At 43.0% G+C, this 17,023-nt stretch overlaps 2 protein-coding genes across 8 annotated transcripts in view; one reads left to right on the top strand and one right to left on the bottom strand.

Annotated features, from left to right (window-relative positions):
• Window positions 1-13,328, top strand: part of ppp4r4 (protein phosphatase 4, regulatory subunit 4) — a 22,128-nt gene extending 8,800 nt beyond the window's left edge. For 4 of the 7 annotated variants that reach the window (XM_071467601.1, XM_071467600.1, XM_071467602.1 and 1 more), the window contains exons 7-26: window positions 358-464; window positions 576-683; window positions 876-997; window positions 1,400-1,522; window positions 2,321-2,463; window positions 2,554-2,673; window positions 3,009-3,086; window positions 3,775-3,858; window positions 3,999-4,172; window positions 4,267-4,372; window positions 4,578-4,725; window positions 4,813-4,957; window positions 5,090-5,128; window positions 5,223-5,294; window positions 5,373-5,436; window positions 5,558-5,632; window positions 6,012-6,102; window positions 6,954-7,012; window positions 7,142-7,556; window positions 11,521-13,328. In XM_071467601.1, the coding sequence (XP_071323702.1) occupies window positions 358-464; window positions 576-683; window positions 876-997; window positions 1,400-1,522; window positions 2,321-2,463; window positions 2,554-2,673; window positions 3,009-3,086; window positions 3,775-3,858; window positions 3,999-4,172; window positions 4,267-4,372; window positions 4,578-4,725; window positions 4,813-4,957; window positions 5,090-5,128; window positions 5,223-5,294; window positions 5,373-5,436; window positions 5,558-5,632; window positions 6,012-6,102; window positions 6,954-7,012; window positions 7,142-7,556; window positions 11,521-11,566 (2,319 nt within the window). In that variant the 3' untranslated portion in view covers window positions 11,567-13,328. The remainder of the gene's footprint in view (window positions 1-357; window positions 465-575; window positions 684-875; window positions 998-1,399; window positions 1,523-2,320; window positions 2,464-2,553; window positions 2,674-3,008; window positions 3,087-3,774; window positions 3,859-3,998; window positions 4,173-4,266; window positions 4,373-4,577; window positions 4,726-4,812; window positions 4,958-5,089; window positions 5,129-5,222; window positions 5,295-5,372; window positions 5,437-5,557; window positions 5,633-6,011; window positions 6,103-6,953; window positions 7,013-7,141; window positions 7,557-11,520) is intronic. The other 3 variants (XM_071467605.1, XM_071467603.1, XM_071467604.1) reach the window with 3 other exon arrangements.
• On the bottom strand, window positions 12,470-17,023 carry LOC139612245 (protein Z-dependent protease inhibitor-like). The gene is made up of 6 exons (XM_071467623.1): window positions 16,880-17,023; window positions 16,005-16,301; window positions 15,567-15,854; window positions 14,454-14,727; window positions 14,030-14,177; window positions 12,470-13,752 (listed from the first exon to the last, which is right to left on the bottom strand). Exons 2-6 carry the CDS (start codon window positions 16,285-16,287, stop codon window positions 13,564-13,566), a joined length of 1,182 nt encoding a protein of 393 aa, XP_071323724.1. The 5' UTR covers window positions 16,288-16,301; window positions 16,880-17,023; the 3' UTR covers window positions 12,470-13,563.

Below are 17,023 nucleotides of genomic sequence, written 5' to 3'. Positions count from 1 at the left end.
AACCTGGTTGATCAGATTGAGTTGCCCACTTGTCTCCCTCTGTGCCTTCCTAATACTGTGCCTGTCGTACTTTATGCTTGTGTCACTCTCTACCTGTCTCGCTTAATGACTGTGAGTGTGTGCTCATGATTGAGTCAGATTGGTGTATGGTGGGACGTCTATACCGTAGCTCCACTGGCTGATCATGACTGCACAGACTCTGGCTCCAAATTACGTCACCAGCAGACGATGTTTTGAGGATGTTTTGGCTTAATTTTTGTACAGTGGGAGGAAGTGTCGACGTGCAGTCCATCTTCATATACTGTACAGTCATTGGTCTCACTCACTACCTGTCTCACTCTGTACCTGTCTCTGTAGGTGCTGAACCCTCTCCTGTATCAGTCTCAGCTGTCTCACTCTCTTCAGGCTCGTCTGGCAAGCTGTCGCATTTTGGGAAAAGTCTCCTGCAAGTTTGATTCCCACATGTGAGCTGCAAAAGAGTAATTTTAAACGGTTATTGATCAGATTAAGCTGATGGTGTATGTTTATGTTGTTACACCTAGCGTCATACTAACAGGTGTGTTTCTGTGTACTAGAGTGAAAAAGGAGCTGCTGCCATTGGCTCGGTCTTTATGTCAGGATGTGGAGTTTGAGGTCCGAGCCTGTATGTGCCGTCAGCTGGAGAGCATTGCCAGGGCGACGGGGTAAACCTCACCAAACAACCAACCAAACACCAATCAAACATCAACCAAACACCAACCTAACACAAACCATCAACCAACCAAACACCAACCAAACACAACCCAAACACCAACCAAACATAAAAAAACAAACCAAACACAAACCAAGTACAAAAAAAATGTCCTGTTGTGGTGTTTCTCCTGTTTGTCCTTCAGGGTGGATGACATCAGGACGGAGCTGCTTCCTGAACTGGTGGAGCTCGCTGGAGACGAGGAGGGTAGTGTCCGCCTCGCTGCCTTCGATACCATCATCAACTTGATGGAGATGATTGACAGTGGTGAGTGATTAGGTGAAAACAGCTGGAGCTGTAATGAGAAGCCATCTGCAAGGTTTAAAGGCCCCTCCTTTTCAGAAACACCACATTTAAAGCCGACTCCTCTCTCTGAAGATTCTCAGTCATCCAGGTCATGGTTATCCAAGACAACTTAAATCAAAGCCAAGTGAACTTGATTGTAGATTGTAGACGATGTTTCACCTCTTATCTAAGAAGCTTCTTCAGTTTTGCCTCGTGAGGAGTTCCTGGTATTTAACCTCTGTGGGTGCACAATCAAGGCAATAGATATCACAACAAACCAAGTGACATCAGTGTGCTTGATTAGGACCACTTGCGCTAGATTAAACTTTCCTTGGTCCCCGTCCTCTCCACAAACACCACGCTTAAAGCTCCCTCCTCTTTCAGATGACAGACTCCATGTGGTGGTTCCTCTGGTGATGTCGGTGTGCGACACATCATCGCAGGCAGACGAAGCTGTCGTGGCGTCTTTGTCATTCCAGTTTGGGAAGCTCTGCAGTGGACTGGCAGGTGAGACTCAACACTGATGTCACAAAGTAGAAACTCTGCTGAAACTAAATCAGAATAAGTCCAGAATATCCACGATACGAAGTTAAGTTAAGGTCGGCAGATAATTATGGGGACAAACTGAGTTAGTCCAAACAACTATGGTACAGCGACTTCAGGAAAGAACTACCTTGCCTGGAATAGGCAGACCAGGGCCCTGACTGGAGGAGGACCTGATGGCCAGGTTAGTGTTAGCACCATGGGGCCTGATCTGGGTCAGCTTGAAGGGATGAAATAGAGTAACTACCCTGAGGGTCCACCACCTGGAAGGTTGGATGTAAGGTTCAAGTTGTAAGTTGCCAGGCGATGGTGTGTGGTGTGTGTGCTGACCACAGGATTTGTAAATTAGTCCTAGAGGTGTGAATCATCACCTCTCTGGTAGGAGTTAGGCCAGAGGTAATGCCAAAAAGTGATACCAACTAAATGTAGTTGGGCTGAAGTCTGTGCAAGCACCAACTCTGAAAGTAAACTACTACTACTACTATTCCACTCTTTGTTTCTGGAGTTGCCCAGTGTGAAAGGCATCATGTTGTGTTGGAGTTTCCCCTGGAGAACAAGAGGATCTGTGTTTATGCATCAGACAACAATTCAGAACATCCAGCCTTTTTTAAGTCCCCACAGACATCCTTGAGAGGAATAACACAGATTCAGTTTGTGGTTTTCATGAACAGGATCTTAAGTTGCAGTCAAGCTGTGGAGTGTTGGTATGGGGACTTTAGGACTGACGAGTCATGATGTTTCTGAGGAGTCATTGTGTTTCAGGGTCTCTGTCAGATGAGCAGCGGGGCCGGTTGCTGCAGAGGTTTAAGGTGCTGTGTGTCACCGGTCTGCAGACTGAAGGAAACCAGACTGACATCAACAATGAGTCCAAGCTCATCCGCTGCAACTGCTGCTATAACCTACCGGTAAATTTCCCACGCACTCGGGAGAGTGTCAGAATTTAGTTCAGTTTTCAGTCTTTCTGATGGTCGATGTCACTTTTTCTTTCTCTGCAGGCCATGGTGATGTTTGCTGACTCTGCCCACTTTCTGTCAGAGCTCTACCCGTCTTTCTCCAGTCTTTGTTGTGATCCAGAAGTCAGTGTTCGACGAAGTGCTGCAGCCAGTTTCCACCAGGTAAGATCATGGTATTCTGGTATACAAATAACATCATGATGTTTCATCTGTTCATTGAGTGTGAACTGTAATCAAGTGTGTAAAGTTTGTCCTGAGGGTGGTGCTAGAACACTGATGGACACTGATGGCGAGTAGCAGTTGAGAGATCATGGACATCACCATCATAAGGTTCTGCTTCTCCTTGAAGAAGTACAGCCACAAAATCCAATAGATAAGAGATGAAAGAAAGAAGTTGTTCAGTCTTTGAATGTTTCTTAGCTGCAAATAGTTTGAAAAAACAGTTGTCTCTGATGTCACATGATGGCTTCCCCTCTTTCCATTGACCCCCATGTCAGGTGGTGAAGCTTCTTGGTTCAAATGTCCAAGTGGTCCACAAAGAGCTTCTGGTCTTACTGCAGGACGACGCCCTGGAGGTAAGAGAACCTGCTTAGTCCACAGTGTAAGCATGCTTCTTTACTGAGGTCACAGCAGTGAGAGCATGTTTGTCATCACAACATTGCCGTGTGGAAGTTGTTGCCATGTGTCTTGTTGTATTTTTGTGGGGGTTCTTGTTTTTGTCTTTGGACTGAGTTGAAGCTATAAAGCAGATAGAATCATGTTTTTATCCTTAATTGATGATTGGATGCTGATAGATTTTTATTTGTTTATACATTTTGTTTTCCGGTTGTCCGTCCATCCTATTCTCTTGGACATGGTATCTCAGTAATGCCTTGACAGAACTTCTTCAAATTTGGCACAAATGTCCACTTGGACTCAAGGATGAACTGGTTAGACTTTGGTTGTCAAAGGTCTAAGGTCAAGGTCACGATGACCTCACAAAACTCTTTTTAGCCATTACTCAGTACTTCACACAGCAATTGTGACCAAATTTTACAAATGGTTATTATTTTATATGTCTCAGATAAACAGGGATGTAATCTGAAACTGGTCTGAGACGCGGAGGCGGTAATTCTAGTTATATGTGCAAACGTAACCACACAATGTGTCAAACATTTAACAACAAGCCAGACCACACACACCTGCATTTTCTGCAGAACATGTAGTTTCTTTATTTCGGATGTTAGTGTTATCTGTACTGAAGCCGCTGCTGTTGTTGTTGAGGTGCTGGATGCACTGATGAATCACCTGGAAGAAACTCTAGAGGCGGTTCTGTCCAGAGGAGAGAACCTGACGCTGGACAACAAGGTTAGACAACAAAACCTCTGACTTTTAAACCAGTTCTAAGTTCAGTCTGGGTATTTCTTTGTTTTCCCGTTTCTTCTCTAATACTGGTTTCTTTATGTTCTTCCTTACTCTTCTGTGGTTCTCCATTTGTTCCTCATCAGTTCCCGGAGCTGCTGTCAGCCCTGTTGTTGGCGGAGCAGAAGGTCGGATGTTCTCTGCGTTGGAGGCTGCATGAAAAGCTACTGCAGCGTTACAGCTGCCTGGCCAGACTGCTGCCTGGAGAACTGCTGCACCAGAGCTTCTCCCCTCGCATCTTCATCATCCTCACTACCAATGTCAGTACTACTAAACGCCACAAGACATGAGATGATACAACAGTTGAACCCATTGAACAGACAGGTAAACTCTTCTGATTTGATGTGGTTGCAGAAGGTGTTGCCTGTGCAGAAAGAGGGAGCTCGGACATTCTGCATATTTCTCCGGTACAATCGCAAACAGGAGCAGCGCCAGGAGATGATGGAGCGACTGATCCAAGGTCAGAACAGGTGTCTGAAGTCTCAGGTGCTTTGAGTACATTACCTCAGTGATGTGTTTTTAAATCCATCTCAAACTCAAATTCAAAAATCTCTGCAAATTTAAAGGACTACTGTTTTAAAAATGTTGAACAAACACATTAGAGCCTTTTCCAGGATGTCAAATAGATCCTTGATAATTCCTCTTGGTTTGTTTCTGATCCTCAGATCTAGCTCAAGGTCGGAGCTACTGGAACCGTCTGAGGTTCCTTGATGTTTGTGAAATGGCCTCTGAGATTTTCTCGAGAAAATACTTCAACAAACACTTCCTAATTCCAGCACTGGAGTTAGTTCACGACCCTGTCGCCAACGTCAGGTAGCTCTGTCAGAACACTGTCCAGTGATGCCAGTCAAATCTGTCTGACTGTTCACCTGTCTGCCTGTTCACCTCTCTGCCTGTCAGGTACAAGCTGTGCCAGTTGTTGCCCAGGTTACGTTCATCACTCCGTTTGCCGGCTGATAAACAACTGCTGCAGCAACTCGATTTCTGCGTCCAGAAACTTTTGTGCCGAGAGAAAGACAAGGACGTGGTGGCAACCATCCGCAAGGTAACACCCACACTACTGGAGACCAGTCTCAGACTCTGTAGACCTGAGATAAATCCAGTCTACAGAGACCAAAGTCTTGCTCGTTAGCCTTCGTGCGTGTAGATGATTCACTGTGTTCATCACGTTTTCCAGACAGTGTTGGAACTGGACAAACTGGACCTCACAGAACCTGTAAGCAGCCTGTTTTTTAGAACCTGAACTGTAGAATAAATGGCAGTTGAGTGTTCTGTTTCTGTTCTGCTCTACATCTGGTCTCTCTTGTCAGTTTCATAAAAGGCAGGAGAGAGATTTACTGGACCAGAAGAAGGAGAAGGAGGAGACTCTGCTGCTGGAGATGGTGAGTCTGAACCTGACAGGTTGTCTTTCGTCTAAACCACTTCCTGTTTAGTTTTAATGATGTCTTCTCTGTTGTCAGGAACAGCTGGAGCGTCAGCAGAGTGAAGGGAAACTAAACTCTGAGAAACATGCAGAGAGAAAACGTGAGCACAACTGTCCTTTTATTTTTGAATAGGATGAGTCTGATGGGGAAGACTGGTTGGGTTTATTGATCTGATTGTGTTTTGTTTGTAGTCCAGTCTGTGAACCATCTCTCTTTGACAGGAAGGGAAAGTAAGACCAGTCTCTCTGCAACCAAATCCATGTCCATGTCCTCATCTGGAGCTGCCTTGTCTGCTGGTGAGACAGAAATATGAATGACTGACTGACCACTTATAAAATGTTTGATCTGCAAACTTCCAACATAATCTTCTTGATGGGAATCTTTTCAACACACACCTGTCATTAATGATGTAGCTGTACATCATCTACAGAGCATTAGCTCCTGCAGGAGTTTGGTGGATGGTTTAGATAGATAGATAAATAGATGACCTTATTAATCCCCAGAGGGAAATTAAATTGTCATAGCAGCTGAATTAGGGATGATTTCTAATTATCTATACAGTCACGGTGGTCTGGTTCATACCTGACTGTAATGGATGTTGTTAGGCTCATGTAAACAGTGTTTAGAACATGGAGGTGTATCAGAAGATGATGATGATGTTTCTTCTTCTTACAGGCAAGGAGATGAGGAAGGCTAAACTGTCACGGAGTCGATCCCTCAGTAGTCAGCCAACAACATCCAAACCCACCAACTCGGATAGACCTGTGTAAGACCCACCAGACCTCTGTCATTTTCAGTTTAAATGTGTCTGGATCTTTCTTGGGGGTAAATGGAACATGAGGTTGATCGGCACTACAGACCCTGTACTAGACTACTGTGGTTCAGAGGGCTGTGGTCCTGGTCTCTGGGTTAAGACTGAATGAATGAGATGGTGGATCCAAGCAGTTGAAATGAGTTGCCTTGGCAGGGGGTCTGGACTCAGATCCAGGAGGAGAAGAATCACTGATCCTTCATATTGAAAGGGGTCAGCTGATGTGGTTCAGCATCTCATCAGGATCCTCCAGGGTGAACCTTTCTGAACAGACAATTTATCTTCTTTGTTGCCTCCCTCTGGAGCTTCTCCACTTCTGCTTGATGATGTCATCCTTCATCCTTGTGGTCTCCATGGCTTTGTCAAAAGTCAGACATCTTGTCCCTCTTCTGTCTTGCCCTGATCTTGTTGACTACTTACTCTTTGATCGTCCTAACTAACATCTGATGCACACTGTGAGGGTCTTTGAGGACTTCCCTCTTGATGCCTGTACAGGTACCATCAACAAAAGGCAAGCCACTGGTCTGCCAGTGTGGGTCAGATAGAGGCGTAGGAATCATAACTCAGCAGAAGGGACGTTACAACGTCCAACTTTTATTCTCTGGTGGACCTCTAGTTTTCACTTGGCTGCTTGAGGTAGACATGTACTCAGGGTACAGTAAGTGCACCCTGATCTCTGACATCACTGGTGGGTGGGGTTACCGGTGCTTTAAGTCACGATAGAGTTTTAACTGTTGGTTTTTAAATGTGGACCAAAACAAGGTTCAAGTGTTCTAAATGTTCTGTTTCCTGGGTCTGTGATTTAGGAAGGTTAAGGAGCTGAGCGGTACATCTGGACCTGGGAAGTCCATGTTGCAGAGCAAAGGTACCACATCTTCAAATGCTCTACATCATCAATACTGATCAGGATCAGTCTTTAGGACTACAGGACTGTCACAGTCAGGATGCTCCATGCAATGGTCACTAATCTTTCATCACTTCCGGTGTTTTATAGATGACTCCTTGAGGACTGTCCACTTCACAATGGCAACCCAGTCAACATCCTCCATGCCAGTCCTGATCCGCAGCAACACCACCAGCCTCCTGGACAGGGCCAGTACGCTGGACCACAGAACTAGTTCCATGGACCACAGGGTCAGTTCCACAGAGCAGAGAGACCATAGAACTGGCACACTAGACCATAGAACCACTAACATGGATCACAGGAACAATATGGTGGACCAGAGAACTGGTACAATGGACCACAGATCCAGTACCTTGGACCATAGGACCAGCGCCATTGACCAGAGAGACCATAGGACCAGTATTTTGGACCAGAGAGATCATAGGACCAGTACCTTGGACCAGCGTAGTAAAACAGTGGACCGGGGTTGCGGGGTTAAGGAGAGCCAGTCCAGAAAACTGTCAATGTGAGTTCCGGCTGAAACACTCTGGTGGTAGAAGTCTTTGAGTTAATGGTTCCACGTGGTTTTTACAGTTTGTCACCCAAAGACCATTTAGACCAGGTCTAGGAGTGGTCCCCGAACCAGGTTCTCTCTTACCAATCACATGTCTGTGTGGCCCTTCACCTCAGGACAGAGTCACCAGAGGTAAATTGGTCTGAAGTGACCCTGGTCTAATCCCATATAGTCTTGTCATTTACATTGACTCAGACACAGTTTAGTGAGAGTCATTGTTTATTGTTTATCCCAGACTTAATCCTGGTTTACAAAGTTCTACAAAGCAGGATCTGAGGTCATCCAGGTGACTTCAGGTTTAACTTTGGTTTTCAGTCCTACCATGGTGGTTCACTTGTTACTGGGGTAGATCACCACGTTAACTGATGATGAACTCCTAACCTGTTCCAGATCAGATCAAAACCTGTAAACAAACAAGCTGTTGATCAATCAGATACCTGGAAAACACTGAGTCATCATCTCTACAGGATCCTGACAGGGACAAAAGAGTTCAGAATAAAGTCTAATAATAAAGCTCAGCAGATGATCAGTGGATATTCTGCTGTTGGAGTCTTTCCATGTGTCCACTCTGGTTTTAAAACAGAGCTTCTAACAAACAGAGGAGAGTTTATCACTAAATAACTCCATCAGAACTATTAGAGCTTCATCTGAACTGGACACAGATTCTTTCATCCACAGGATCCTGACAGTGATGAAGCTGTGACTCTCCTCTTCATCACTGCAGCTTAGAATAACATGAGGAGACTCTGTGAGCAGAACTGGAAATAAAAACTAAAACTCTGATGTCTTTGATCAGAACAATGATCCACACACTGATCAATATGTCATCATTAGTGTAGCATATCCAGCTGAAAGATGGTCTGACACTTGAACTGATGATTTGAAATTTATTGAAAACTCCAAAATCGACACAAGACCTGACAATAAAGAACAAAATAAAATAAAAACCATTAGCTCCTTTCTCATACAGTTTCAGTGCATTAGCATAATATTAACTCAGTTACACTATAGAATTACTGTAGTTTGAAACTACTTAAACACACAAACCACATCTTGATATTACAGTAATGACAATAGATACTAACCTTGTGCCTCTTTGGGGGTTTGCTAATAATACATTAAAAGTTTCCTTCTCTGTGCTTGCATTTTAACCATTTTACTGTGTCTGTATCAGAAAGTTAGTTTTCAATGTAAAAGCGTCTCTAATCAAATAAAGAAACAAGACAATATAAGCTTAAAAAAAGGTGAAAATAATGCAATAAATGTAACAAAACGGTATTTCAGAAGGTCTATTTCCTTTCTAGGCTTAAAACATGAATTGGGTTTCTTAAAATTAGAAATGAACATTTCAGTCTCACTGAGCTCATCACACATCAACTACTTCTCTTCACAAACAGTCTGACGTCACTTTAACTGTCTGATCTTCATCACATGTTCACATCATCATCATCATCAGAGAGAAGAAGAAACTTGATGCTCACTTTAATACTTTATTCATGGTTCTGATGATGATGATAATAAAAACTCTTTCACATTCTTACCCATCACTCATACCTGGACAGGTAAAACAGGGTTAACTAAACCAGTAGGGTTGCACATCTCTCTGTGATAAACGACTCGATATGCATCTAGATACACAGGTTACGATTTGATTCAAAAACGATGTCCTTTTATTACAGACCGATTCGATACGAATCGATTCCATACAGTGTGAGAACGATACGATTCGATTCTATGGTTAATATTTGTTGTAGATATTTTATATAATAAAGAAGCCAAGTCTATGAAAGTGACAGTACAATAGTTTCTTTTTAAATATGTAAAAGACAAAAAAAGAACAGAACAACAAAATCACATGTCAATGTATTTATTTTTAGACATGGACCAAAAAAAGTCTGGCTGAATCGTTGGATGGGAACTCCAGAGGTAAAAGTAGCACAGAATAGTAACAACAAACTTTGTTCGAGCTTCCCTTCCTTCTTATAAAACTCAAAAACGGTCCACACCTGGGATTTTTGTTTCCCCGATGCGTTGGAAATCTTTCTCGGTGCATTATCACCTTCGGTCAGGCTGACGCTTTCGTTCTCCACCTCCTCCATTTTCCGTGTCGTCCCTTGTTTATCACTCATGCTAATACCAGCTAGGCAGCTACGGCGTTTCGCGGGCAGCCTCAGCTCTCGCGTTGTTTTAGAGACCTGGCGCGTGTGTAATGCCGCCAACCGATTCAAAGTCTCGCGATACCCGATCCATGACTCTATAACCGATTCATCTAGGAATTCATTGATAATTCGTATCGATTGAGGAGGCTGCTACCGATGCAGCCGTATGGTAAACATCACCGTTGAACCGAATATCCGGTCGCATCGGTTTATCGTTCACAACCCTATGAACCAGGTGATAACAGCTTCATGGTCCAGGTGATGAGGGCACACAATGTTAGGTTCAGTTAAACCAGATAACGAAAAAAGTTAACCTGGGTTTGTTGAACCTGATTTGTAGTCCAGGCCTCAGGTCTGTTTTAATTCTGGTTTTGTTTTTGGTTAACCCTACCGTTTTAGCTTTAGATTTCCCTTGTTTAATGTAGTTTTGATCCTGATTCATCTTTAGTTTTAACCTGGTCTGATTAATTGCTGCTTCAAGGCTAGCTTGGTTTAGTCCTATTCAAAGCTTGGAATATCCCAGTTTCACTCTGTTATTGTTTAGTTAAACCTGGTTTGGATCATTTTGACCCTGACTTAGCTTTAGCTTAGCCCTACTTTTTTCCCCAGTTTAGCCTTAGATAAACCCAGTTTAATCCAGCTTTCAGCCTGCCTTTACCTGGGCTTTAACCTGTTTCAGTTCATTGCTGCTTCATAGCTGACTTGGCCCAGGTGTAGCCCCTGTTTTAACTCCATTTTGCCCAGTTATTAGTTAACGCTAACCTTTTGTTATGTCTTATTTGTACTCATATTTATTCCATCTTTGTTTCCTGCTTTAGACCAGATTTTGCTGTCATTGTTGAACTCTGGCTTAATTCTGGTTTAAACCTGGTTTCACTGTAGTTGATCCAACATGCAGCTCTTTAGTTCCCCCTCCTGGCTCCCTAGCTTTGTCAAATGAATATGAAAATGAATAACAATTTGTTTACATTTTGTTATCATTGTTGTGGGCCTGAAGTCATCCTTACCCAGTTAAAACTTTATCAACTAAAATATGCTTCATGCTACATCATGGCGCCACTCTGCTGAACTGAACTGAACTGTGGTGTCAAGCGGGTGTTTTCATAAGTCAGATGTGGATTCAAAATCAAAAAAGTGTCAGCGCAAAACTTTAATAGTGCATGGAGAGGTGTGTGTGTTTTCACCACCACTGCTTAATGTTTGATTAGCAAGGAGAAGTTAACCAATAACAAAGCCTGTAATATTGAACACACTGAGTCGTTCAGCTGACTGAGGATGAGAGGATCAGAGTGAAGTTAGTTTGTCAACTGTTTCTTTATTATAGTAGTTCTATAATTTTATAATGTAACAGAAATATTAAAGTGCAAAAAGACCATCAACAGCCCACAACAGGCGACTTGTGGTAAAGCATATGTTCATTTAGACATAGTAATGTTGACAGACTAATTTAGACTAATATAAGGCTCTAATATTTTTTCTTTTCTTTCTGGTAAAAATGAGCTCTTTAGATATGAAATGTTGTCGGCCCCTGATTTAGTGCTAGTTTACCTTGACTTAGCTCTCATGATGTTGTTTACCCATAATGGGTCAGTCCAGATTTGACTGTGCTGTATTCCTGAGTTTAATCCTGTTTTCTTTTTTTTTTTTTTTCCCAATGTTAACTCTGATTTAGTTCCTGATTAGTTCTATTGTTATATTTATCAATTTAACTCTGGTTTACAGTTTTGAATAATTAACGTGCTGTTTTTTTCCAACAGAAACAGGAAGTCGAATTCTTTCAGTGTACAATCAGGACGGGAGTGAAGATGATGTCATCATACCTCCACGGGCCATTAGCCAATCAGCAGTCAGGGAGCACTTTCAGGACATTACCCAGAATGCAACAGGAAATCATCTCTGCTTTACAGTGATGATCAGAGACAGTAGAGCCTCACCTCTATTTGTATCTACTGAGCACTGTGTATTTTAATGATCTTATCCTGTCACCTGATTGGTTCAGTAAACTCCACACATTCAAACTGTGACTGTGTTCTTATTAGTCAGTGGTTTCACCTGCTAATGTGTGACTGGTTGGATGAACATCACAGGACAGGTGTCACATTCTGTTAGATCAGGTCTAATAACATGCTTGATGTTGTTATGTACAACAGAGACACACCTGTCAGTCTTCATCTCTACCTGTTCGTTCACATGTGAGATACAACAGTGAAAATCAACCACTGTCTTTGATGTCGTCTTTAGTCTGTCCAACTGTTGGGCTGAAACATCTGTACAGATATTATAGTTATGGCTAATGATGTCAGCATGACATCACAGCAGGTAACAATTGCATCAAACATTGACACCTACCATGCAGTCATAGATTATATCGATTGATTTTAACTGAGCCTGAGATTAAAGGTGCATTTAGTAAAAATAATAGCGGATCAGCAGAGTTTTGTGTCATTTTAAAAACAGAGTGTACGTATTGAAATTTGTCGCCTGTTCATTATTATTTAAAGTTTCTCTCCTCAGGTATGATCCTGGTTTTGGTTTGTATGTTTCTGTCAGGATTTATCCTCACCAGGTGGAATCCATTATTCAGATTAACTTCACGGGAAATAATACAGTGTTCCGTCTGTTGATTGGGTGGGAATATGTGACGTCACTGTCAGGTTTGATGACATCATGTGTCATATTGGTGAGCACATGAGAGCCACAAAATGCTGCAGGAGAAGGTATTTTAATGTTTAATGTTATACAAGTAGTTTATAACATTATAACACAGTGAAGTATGTGACATCATGAACTATATACAGCACATATGGTACGATAGTTACTGTCATGCTAACATGCTAATTTGTTGTAAACCCTAACCCAGCTGAAGCTGATGGGAAATCATCACATCTGTCAGTCATCCAGGACTCATCAACACTGTTAACTACTAGGTTTCACTACATGGTGACTTTAAGTTTCAGGGCTGTGGAGCACCAGAGCGGCCTGAGAGACATCACACAGAAATACATCACTCAGCTGTAACATTATTAAATATTCTGTATTTTAGCTCCTCCCCCTGTAGAGAGCAGCGTGGTATTCAGTCACTATATAATCATTTATGTTTTTGATATGAAAATAAACAGTTCAGTTGTGAGTCCAGCATCACACTGTATCAAATCAGAGGGCGAGGGAAACGATCAAGTCACTGGTCAAACGTAATGACAACCAGACATCGATTATTATCCTTCAATTCTACTTCACTCATTCTCAAGTAAACCAGACTACAATTAAGATTAAGATAGTTTAAATTATTAAATTCATTAAATTTACAGCTGATGTTTACCATGTTCACTTAGCATGTTAGCGCACTAACATTAGCTAATTAGCAGTAAACACAGCGTCGACAGTTGAAGCTAATGGGAATGTCATTAGTTCTACTGGTGGTCATGAACCAAATAAGTAAAAAAATTCAAATACTGACCCTATGATGGCGCTAGAGGAAAAGTGAGAGCAGTGATTATCTGTAGAGACATGATGAAAACACTGGGAGAACATCTTAGAAACTACAGTTAGTTCTGTGTATCATAAACACTTATTCAGTTTTCTGTGTGTTGTCTCAGATTGATCTTGCAACCCCTTTGGGGGTCCAGACCCTCAGCCTGGGAAACACACTGTAAGCACTGAGTCCAGAGTCTACTGACAGTAGAATAACATTAGAACATGGTAAACCTGCTACGTCCTCATTTTAAACTGTTAACGTTAAGTTTTATAGGTGTGACTCAGGTGGGCGTGGCTAAGAAACCTCTCTAGTAAAGTAGTTGTTATTATTTCTTGGTGGGGTCGACCACTCGGCCTATGAACAGCAGGCTGCCGGTAGTCTGCTGGTAGATGATAAAGATGAAGGGTCTGTTGATGGTCAGTTGAGGAGGAAGAGCAGAGACCACATTGGCTCCGCCCCCTGCAGTGATTTCATCACTGCGCTCATCAACTGAGACAATAGATTTGTGGAAAACCTGCAAAAAGAAAAACAAACAGATAACATAAATAAATAAATTTTAGGGACAGAGATTTTCAAAATAAAATACAAAAATAGATTGATATAAAAATCTGCATACGCAACAGATTAAACTGGATCAAACTGGATCCTGGCTCAGTCTCTTCTTTATAGGGTGATCTGGTTTTTAATATTAAAAACTTTAAATCCTGTTTTTTCCACCTGTCAAATTAACAGTCACTGGAACGTTTTCATCAGAAAGACTTTTAATTTGATGTATGAGCTTCTTCACTCACCTGTGTGAGTCTGGGTCCTTTAGCACCACCCATGTTGGTGGTGTCAGCGTCCTCCTGAAACACCTGAGTGATGTCAAGACTCTGCAGGACGTCCTTCAGCGAGTAGGAACGCTCCAACACGAAGCGAGGGAGCTGCACCTCCAACTTCCTATGAACAAAATAAAACAATAGTTTTATCTCTGAGGGCAAAACTGAAGACAACACAAATTTATAAAATATTATATCAAATATTCAGATTTTTTTTTTTGTTATCACAAAGGTCTGTGCAGTGCCCCTGAAGGCTCTATTTTATTTCTACTGTGCTTGTTATCACATTAATAGTGAATATCAATCTGTTCATTTGTTAATGTCAAACCATACGCAGACGACTCTGTCATTTATGTTAATGTGAGGGAAAAGGCAGAGGAGGGAAGCGGTATCTCACGTCTTCTTGAGCTGTTTGATCCAGGCCTGGATCTTCTCTGCCGTTATCTCCTCTTCTACGCTGTTGATGTCCACGTCTTCATCAGGTAGCACGACTAACATTGCTGCTCCGTCCGTCATCGGCAGCTTCAACACGCCGACCTTCACCAAGCGGTCGTATGCCAGGAAGTACTTATCAGCCCTGAACATCATGGTGACCATGACAACATGATACTTGTCCACGTAGAAACGCTCGTCCTGAGAGAGGGATGCGTTAAAGGACGGAGTGAACTGGGCTGAAAGACAAAGAAAACTTTGTTTATACAGACAAATTATTATTTATATCAAATAACAGAGATGAGTTAAAGAGTGAACCAGGCAACTACAGGGATGTGACAGGAGGCAGAGTTGGTGCAGAAGGTGGAGTGGTACCAATTAGATTTAAAGGCAGGTGACAAAATAAAACCCATCATAAAATGTGTCAGTCAGGTGTTGTTCCTCCAGAACAGCTTCACTGCTCCAGGTCTCTGATGTCTACTGGAGGATGAACTCCATTCTTCTTCAACATATTCCCTCAACTGGTGATGATGATGATGATGGTGGTGGAGCGCTGTCTAACACGTCGCTCCAACATCTCCCATAGTTCAACTGGACTGAGATCAGATGATTGTGAAAGTCATGTTTGGAGTTTTGTTTATTTTTATTTTGAAATTACTTACCCTCTGTGCCCTCTATCACTTTACTTCCTGTCTTTGTCTAATTTCCCCTCCATTGTTGTTATCTGCCCTGGCCTCATGCGTTTCACCTGTGTCTTCTTACCTGCTCCCAGTATGGATTACCTGTCATTCACTTTCACAGTGCCTCTGTTTAGTTTCTCTCCTCCTCGTGTTTAGCTTAACCTTTTGTGTTTCTGAGCTTCTGCCTCAGTTTTTGTTCCTTGGTTTCCTTTCTGCCACCTGATCGGATTTTTATGTCAGACCATAAGCAGTCGAGACATACCAGATTTTGACCTGGTCTTGTTTATTTATCTATAAATTAATGGCTATACAAACATGAAGGCTAGTACAGCTTAAACACCTGTAGCCCTGCCCCATCACCGGTAACTCTGCCCCGACAGGTAGCAGGTGATACATACTCTGGTACGATGTGGCAGTGGCAAGCAGCAGCTGTGTCTGGGGGTCCAGGTTGTTCACCAGCTCCTGGACCTGGTCACCGGTCTGCTCCTGAACCCAGCGGTTGATGGTGTCAACAGCTTCCTGTGATGCCATGTAGGCCAGATTCTGAGTGTTTCCCCCAAACTTCGTCTGAACCAGGTCCAGGTAGGAGGAGGACACCTGGAAGCTCTGGGCGGGGAAGATAGCCACACCCTGCTGCAGGTTATTGGCCCCCTGCAGGATGACGGTCCTGAGAGTCTGAAACAGATCTGAGAGCAGCAGGGACAGACTCAAACTTCACAGTACAAAACCAAAACGGTGTCTGAAGTCCACCTTTGCTTCCTGACCCTTGACCTCCGACCCTTGACACGTCACCCCACATCTGAGCCCTGACCTCTAACCTCAGACCCTGGAGCTACCTGGGAGAGTCTGTGGGTCCAGTCCAGTCAGAGTAAGCCCTTGAAGCAGCTGGTCTTGGGTTGGCCCGTTGGTAGCACTCAGCAGTGCCATCATACCGGCGGACAACGTGAATGGAGACAGGAAGATGTTATCGTCAGTCCGGCTGGCAATAACTCGGTACAACCGTGTGGCGAAGTCTGACATCCTATTGCTTAAATCCTCTACGGAGGAGTTAATGGTTTCAGAGGAGGCTGGACTCAGGAGGAGGAGAACGACCAATGGGAGGGGGATGGAGAGATTCATGGTCACAGTGCCCTCTGGTGGAGGAGACAGGAAAAGAAACTGAACAAATTTACAGGAAACAGAACTAAAGTCTCATTACTGACCGTGACAACTAAGTGGAACCAAAAACCTCTATAGACCCTGAATCAGGTTCATAACTGAGACTGATGCATCCCAGCTGAAGCAGCTGTTACCGATCAATAATATGGGCCATCATCTCAGAGCAGGGAGAAGACTTCCGGTCCACGGGGAGACGCCCTCCCGTTATCTAATGACGTCACACCGGTCTGTTCTATTTATTTTGTTAATTTTATTACACGTTTTGTTTTTTAATTATTGTGTGTAAGGGGGGGGCTTTTAATTTGAAAGGATTATTTTCCTGTTTGGATGTTGGGAACATTCCTGATCGGTCCAGATCAATAGGAAATTTCATCTATTGGTCAGCTCCGTGTTGCTGTCTATGCAGCAGTAACGACATCACTTCGATCTGATCGCTCAGTATCGGTGACATATCTATATTTTAATCTATTGACAAACAACGGCGAGCTCACCCGTCAGGGCGCTGCGGTAAACAAACAACCGGAAACAAACACACACACGTCATTACATTTACCTTTAGCTTCTGCTGTTGATCTTCGTTATTTGATTTTTGATCAGACGTCTCTGCTCAGGATCTTAGAGACTGCGCATCAACATCAAGCTCACGCCCCGGTAATATGGCAAACACCACTTCCGGTCGACTCGTTTCAAAATAAAG

The sequence above is a fragment of the Trachinotus anak genome, unplaced genomic scaffold (genome assembly GCF_046630095.1).
Source record: "Trachinotus anak isolate AG129_WGS33_773 ecotype Australia unplaced genomic scaffold, CSIRO_AGI_Tana_v1 ptg000031l, whole genome shotgun sequence".
NCBI lineage: Eukaryota > Metazoa > Chordata > Actinopteri > Carangiformes > Carangidae > Trachinotus > Trachinotus anak.
Note: the sequence above shows the minus strand (reverse complement) of the source record. Positions and strands in the feature narration are given on the sequence as shown.

Bases quoted from the DNA above. Each gene is read 5' to 3' on its own strand.
- LOC139612245 (XM_071467623.1), bottom strand. From the start codon at position 16,287: ATGAATCTCTCCATCCCCCTCCCATTGGTCGTTCTCCTCCTCCTGAGT. The intron at 14,728-15,566 runs GTATGTATCACC...TTTGTCTTTCAG, and splicing joins CACTGCCACATCGTACCAGA to CCCAGTTCACTCCGTCCTTT. The intron at 13,753-14,029 runs GTGAGTGAAGAA...TTCTTTTTGCAG, and splicing joins AAGGACCCAGACTCACACAG to GTTTTCCACAAATCTATTGT.